The sequence below is a fragment of the Enhydra lutris genome, unplaced genomic scaffold, assembly GCF_002288905.1.
Source record: "Enhydra lutris kenyoni isolate GAN:26980312 unplaced genomic scaffold, ASM228890v2 scaffoldscaffold85, whole genome shotgun sequence".
Classification (NCBI taxonomy): Eukaryota; Metazoa; Chordata; class Mammalia; order Carnivora; family Mustelidae; genus Enhydra; species Enhydra lutris.
The window spans coordinates 2,583,605-2,590,383 of record NW_019154169.1 but is presented as its reverse complement, the minus strand read 5'-3'; the positions used below and the strand labels follow the sequence as shown (position 1 = coordinate 2,590,383).

Here is a 6,779-nt window from a genome sequence, read left to right as displayed (position 1 = left end):
AATCATAACTTTAAATATATAGTTGTCCATTCATTTGTTAATCTTCTGCTGTGAAGGTCTTTCCTTTGCAATAAGGGTTCAATGGTTCCAGTTCTATGCTTGCATAAATCATACTAGTAATATGATGGTACATTTTATAGATTTTATATTTATTTGACAGAGAGAGAGATCACAAGTAGGCAGAGAAGCAGACAGAGAGAGAGAGGGAAGCAGGCTCCCTGCTGAGCAGAGAGCCCAATGTGGGGCTCGATCCCAGGACTCTGGGATCATGACCTGAGCCGAAGGCAGAGGCTTTAACCCACTGAGCCACCCAGGCGCCCCATGATGGTACATTTTAATACCTCTGGTCAATCTAGATATTTTTAAAGGTGGAGTGAGTACTTTAATCTATGAAGCAATTAAAGCTCAGAAATTTTCTTGAATTTTATGTTTTCCCGGTATTTTAGAATTTTCCCAACCACTCCTAATTTATTTGAAAACAATTTTTACTAGCCACTCAACCTTTATCAAACCTGACCAAAGCATTCCAGTTAATGTTCACAGAAACCGCTTTTGCACCCCTATTTCCTAGGTTTGTGTTGAACTGTGTCCTCACAACAAGGAGAACTGACACAGAGCAGTTGGCACGGGCACAGAGCACACAGGAGGGAGCATGGGCAGGAGGGGACACAGGGAGCGGCCTGGTCAGTCAGCTTACAGGAGGGATGGAGACTGCCGGGGAATGTGGTGAGTCACGTAAGCAGAGGACTGTTAAGAGCACTTATTGTACTTCGAGGTTCTTCTGAATGCTAACTCGGAAGCAAAATCAAGTGGTTATTCTATCCATAAAAAAAAACCAGCCACAATTTGAGGCTATTACCAAATATGACCACAGCCGCAGAGATCTGTGTGGTGGGGAGCAAAGGCCCCGGGTGGTGCGCTCTGGCTTGGTGGCAGGCCAGGAGTCAGTCACTCTTCCTCTTTCCTCCCGTGGACTCCAACAAGAAGGTCATAAAAGAGAAACTGATGAGCACGAAGAATGTTTAACATGATCTGTTGACAGACTTGGTCATCAGAAAAGAAAAATGCTCTACATGGTCACAGTGTCTTGGGAAGAGTGTATGCATGGATTCTGTCTTGCAAGATTTTTTTTTTTTTTTTGGCACTTCATATTTTTCACTGAAGACTCAACACTCAATGTCTTGGCAACAGTGGCACCTAAACTAGGAGAAAAGATTCCTGTGTGCCATCAAGGCGGAGATGATCAGCATACAAATTTAAGTACATGTTTCTTATACTGAGGCTCCATATAGTCAAATGCTTAGACTAGTGCATCTAGAAATAGTTGAAATAAAACGGAAATCTATCAAGAAGGTAATAGATGACTTGAAAAACAAAACTATGTGGTCTAACATGTACCTTACATGTGCTTCATTTCAACTAAGAGTAAGGCACTGGCTGAAGGATGAGCTGACCCATGCTGTCAGCCACACCAGGCATGCATCATTACTGGCTTAATTACAGTTTTAGTACTGATTAAAGTGTTTTATTATTGTGTTATCCTAAACTGCAGTGGTCTCCAACCTTATTACAGGATACAGGAAAGACATAATTCAGGAGTTTCAGCTGCATAATCTAGTAACCCAGCCAGTGTCAATTTTTTTTTTTAATTTAAATAAGTTTTGATAAAAAAGCCGAGTATCCTGGAGTCCAACATGACAGTGTAACATTTCTTTTTGAATACTGTTTATTAAGTAGTAACTGAATGTGAAATAATTTGAACATGTGATATATCTATTTTGATGTCTAGGGTAATATACTTCCCTACAACTGCAAGGAGAAACCTTTACATCATTTCCAACTGGCAAGAACAGGGGAGAAAGTTAATTAGCCATCTTGATTTAATTAAATGTGCAGTATGCTTTTATCAGCAACTTTTACATGTCCCCCTCATTAGAAATTAATTATAAAAGCAATTATCAAAAAATTTTTGAACAGGTATACGTGATCCTCTTTGTTGTTTACAAATAAGCATGACTTAGAGGCACTTGGTTACCTTTTAGTAAGAAAAGGAGTAACACTACCCAGGTCCTCACAGTAAGATTGGAGACCACAAATCAAATTGGTATGAAAATGCTCTCTGCTAAAAATACTGTATTAGTGAATTAGTAAGATAGAACATTTTAAAAATATTCAGACTTTGCAAGGTTCTAGGCTGTAAAAAATACAAAGGCTAAAAACAAAAAGTTTAGAAAATATTGCAAACCCAGTAAATTTAAATGAGTAAGAAATGAAGAAAAATTTTCTTACTTGCAGGATAGGCTGGATAGTATCAATAGATTTTAAAATAACACTAAACAGTAACAAAACCTGCATGGCTACATCACATTTCTGCTCCTTTCATGACTTACAATAAGGAATTTGTCACACTTTTCTATATCCAGCATTAAAACATGCACCCGCATGCACGTACACACACACACACACACACACACACAACACACACACACACCACATATACTGAAGCGCTAAACTTCACATTTCAGACAGTGCACAACGAAAAGTTTTAGATATATACAAAGACCTAACATGATTTAAAAAAAATATTAAAAGCATGACAGTTGGAAAACATTATAAAATTTTTAGGTGAAACAGGACGATAAGGAGCTTTTTAAAAAGCCATCCATTGGTCTTCACTAGTGAAACAACACTAAAGAATTTAATTATGCATCCTCTTAATTCAATTGTACCCTAACTGTCTGAAGTCAATTAACAGTATTTCAATCCTGAACAGCTTCTGGATTTCTACCATGATGTGTGGCTGTTCAGGCCACCGCGGCCCACTTAGTGTTCTCCCTAGCAATGAGATTCTAGACCACTCCTAGGAAGTTGAGAACGTTTAGGCTAAAGAACATTAATGAAACAAGATAAAAAAGAAAGAAGCTTGTGTAAGTAACTTTCAAGGACGGTAACGCTTGTGTAAACATCTCTACAACTTACTCATATCACAGCTTTGTGGTACAGGCTACAGGCTACCTAACAACATATGAAATGTTACTGCTGAGTTTCATTAGGATGGACTTTCACGTATCAAAAATAGAGGCGGAACAGAGAGCTTGGTTACTTGTTTCTCGATAGCTTGTAAACGTGGAATGTTTTGTTCTGGAACACTCTGGTGAAGTATGCTGTGTAGGGTGGCAGGTTCCTCTTTATCTCTTCACAGAAGCGAGGGTGGCCTGCAAGTTTCAAATCAGGATCGTTGTCTCCTGGGCCATCCATCATCTAAAGCCAAAACAAAACCAAATACAATTGGGGGCAAAAATCATATTTATAGGAGACAAGAGAAGTAGGAATAGGTGTTGGGTTTCTTTGAGAGTGATATGTTAGGAGAACGTAAATTCTATCATTTCAATGTCAGTGGCTACTGAAAGATTATCGGGTCCACCTCTTCCCCTTCGGAAGTATAAATCAAGGCTCAGGAGGGGAGCTGGGTATCACACAATGATCACCTTTAATGGCAAAGCTAGAAGTAGAACCTGGATCTCCTTGTTCTTAGGAACGTACCACACTGTTGCTCTCACAAAAATGAAGTACAGAGAAGAATGACTATGACCAGAGGAAGTCCTCCAACTCATTAGATGGCCTAGTTGGAAAAAATTATACATGGATCAAAATTTAAATGCATGTCTTTGGTCTGTTATACTCTGAATTCAAGATCATTAGGGACAGTTACTTTCCTTGGGCAAAAATTTGAATCTCTCGTTCTCTTTCCTCCAGGTTTACTGAGGCGTAACTGGCGAATCAGACCGTGCACAGTTAAGGGATACAACCTGATGGTCTGGTACACGGATACATGGGGAGATGATCGCCACAGTCAAGTTGAGGAACACAGCCGCGCTGGTCAAAGGACACACCGGCACTTATTAGCCACTTGAGTCCCTCGCCTCTAACGTACAGCACAGGGACGACAGGTAAGAGCAGTAGAACCACACGCTTGAAACTGGCCCTGAGAGTAGATCTCAGGTGTTCTGAATCTCCAATTCTGTACAATCAACTGTTTTTGTTTTTATTTTTTTGAGATTTAGGCCAGATATATAATTTTTTCCCATTCACTTTTTTAAAGTATCTGTCAGCTTTTATACCAAATAGTTACAGCACACGTCACCTCTTAAAGGGGGGAAATCTTCTTGTGCTAATCTGAGAGCTGGCATAGCTCCAAGAACATTTTCCTCAGGAGGAGGAGGGAGAAATAGCTTGCTCTGCTATGGAGTGGAGGCTTGGCTACAGAAAGCCATCTTTGTGGCATTGTGCCCGTGGACAAAGGAGACAACGACAGGAGCAGCAGCTGGAAGGGAGCCCTGCTGTCACAGTCACAGCACGTGCCAGCCAAAACGCTGCGTCGGAGCATAGGTTTTAAAAGGTTGAGGTTTTGTTTTTCATTTTAACAGCAAAGCCTTAAAAAATGGGCTTTCTGCAGAACCTCGGGTCACAAATCAGCTAAAGACAGAGCTGCTCTATTTGACAGGAGGTTGGGGCCTGAAGCCCCCTCATCTGTCCCCTCACCAGCCCTCACGGCCGTCACTGAAGTGCCAGAGCCTGGAGTCCCACAGGGCGTGGTGAAGCTGGGTACTCGGTTCGTGACCTCGTCTGTCACGTACAGAGGTGCGGAGCGGACCCCCGTCTCCAGAAGCCCTGCCCAGGACGAGGGGACAGGCTTACATGCCCGTTGGCGATGTCCAGCAGGTCCCGCAGCCGGCAGCCCCGCTGGTGCCTTCGCTCGTAGCAGATGCTGTCTTCCAGAATGACGTAGTCAGCGCCAAAGGACCTCAGGAGGGCATGCACGTCCTCCGGGGACCTCTTCGCATAAATCTGATAAACCTGCAAGACGAGACAAGAGGGGAAGAGGAAGAAATACCACTCAACTGCCAGGAAGCTACTGGAGGGGATCTGACCTGGTAGCGTCCCACAGGGGTTGAGTCGAAGACCCAGACACTCCTCCCACGCGGCAGCTCACTCGTCCGCAGGCCTGCAGCGTGGGACTGCCGGAAGAACACGGCCATTACTCAGCCTTGCAAAAAGGAAGAGCGCGTCATGCTGAATACATCTGGATTTAAACACTCAAGAGACAGGGATCTAGAACGTGTCACTGGGAGTTACCGATCGCAGGTGCCAACTCGAAGGCTGCTTCCCGGAGATAAAGCACGCGGTGGAGTAAGACACACTCTCTACCTTTGAAAAGATCTTTGGATGAGAGGGGCGACTGGACATGATGGCACGGGCTGGGGTAACTGCGCCTGTAAAGAGCGCCGGCTTCCAACCACCGCAGCTGTGGAGAAGGACCACCAGAGGTCCGGGGCCAGGCTGCTCCCCGCTTGAGCAGCAGGAGGCCCCACACTTCTCTCTTGTCCTTCCTGGAGCGAAAGCAACTTGCGGCACGCAGCGGCGGTTCAGCGGGAGCGCGTCCTTCCTGCTCCTCACCAGCGTCACGTCCCTCGCGCGAAGACACAGATGGCATGTGCCCCGCGTTCTGCGACTTGGCATCGGGAAGAGGCTAGGTGTCTTGCGTGTGTGCGAGGTAAGGCTGCCGACTCCCTTCCCACACACTGATTTCTAATGACGTGTCTGTGACTGAAGAGACCGGGCGCCGAGGGCCAGGGAGCGGCACGGACGGGCGCTCCGCTCTGCTCGGGAGGGGTCTGCCTCTGCTGCCGACACCGCGGGGCCATCCTTGCCAGAGTCCAGCAGCGGCCTCATGCTGACCGTGTTCCTGGGACTTGAAGGTCACAACCGCAGAAGGGCACCAGGACCTTCAGGATGTCAGTTTTGTGAGAGCACAACCCTGGGTCCCCAGACACGGGTGGGGTCCTGGAGGTGGTGGCGCGCAGGAGCCCCGTGACCTGCCCCGGCTTCTCCGCCGCTCCCCTGAGGCCCAGCCACACAGGCTACTTCCCCGCTGAACTCTGGGTTTGGGGAGCCAGGGACCCTCCCTGCTTCCTCCAACTAACCTGGGGTGATCTTGAACACTTGCACCAACTGAAAAATTCCCATTTTAGTAGGAGTCTAGGTTCAGATATTCTCATAAAATCCAGGGGATTTAGTAAAAATCATGAGCTTTTAGGCTAGCTAAATCTCGGGCCAAAACAAGACTTTTCAGCAAATTTTCAGCTACTAAGATAGAAGTGACAGATAAAAAACATTAAAAAGTTGGAAGCCACCGCTGGGAAGACTGAGGGAAACAGGTGGCCTCCTGCACTGCTGACTGGAACGTGACTGGTGCCGTCTGTCCAGACAGTGACTTAGGACCATCTGTCTCACTCAGAGACGGACGCCCATGCTCTCCGCCCCGGCGCATCCACCTCTGAGAACCTGACGTGCAGAGCGATACGTACGCACGTTTACCATCAGGAACATTGTTTATAAAACTGCCAAAGACAGGCAAACAACACCAACTGTTAAATAAAATATGCTACATCTGCATAACACAATTTCTGTAGGTTTAAAAACAAGAAAGCTATTAATGTACTGATCTGGAAGGAGCGTAAAATACAAGGGCCAAAGAAACCAAGATGCTATGTGTGACTTGTCCATAAAGTGGGGGGAGAATATGAATATGGGGTGTGTGTGTGTGTGTGTGTGCGTGCGCACACACACATTTGCGCATGCACACACACACATTTGTATACGCATAAAATCCCCATGGAAAGATATACAACAAACTGGTAACACTATCGTCTCCTGTGAGGGGAGCAGGCAGCTGGTGGAGGGCTGGGGTGTAGACTTTTCACCAAGAACACTTTGGT

At 45.4% G+C, this 6,779-nt stretch overlaps 1 protein-coding gene across 3 annotated transcripts in view; it reads right to left on the bottom strand.

Moving 5' to 3' along the window:
- Window positions 1–1,124: 1,124 nt before the first annotated feature.
- The window catches only part of LOC111161442 (dpy-19 like C-mannosyltransferase 3), a 69,389-nt gene continuing 63,734 nt past the window's right edge, over window positions 1,125–6,779 (bottom strand). For all 3 annotated transcript variants that reach the window (XM_022525089.1, XM_022525091.1, XM_022525092.1), the window contains 2 exons: window positions 4,699–4,857; window positions 1,125–3,261 (listed from right to left, as the gene is read on the bottom strand). In XM_022525089.1, coding sequence (XP_022380797.1) covers window positions 3,100–3,261; window positions 4,699–4,857 — 321 coding nt within the window. In that variant the 3' untranslated portion in view covers window positions 1,125–3,099. The remainder of the gene's footprint in view (window positions 3,262–4,698; window positions 4,858–6,779) is intronic.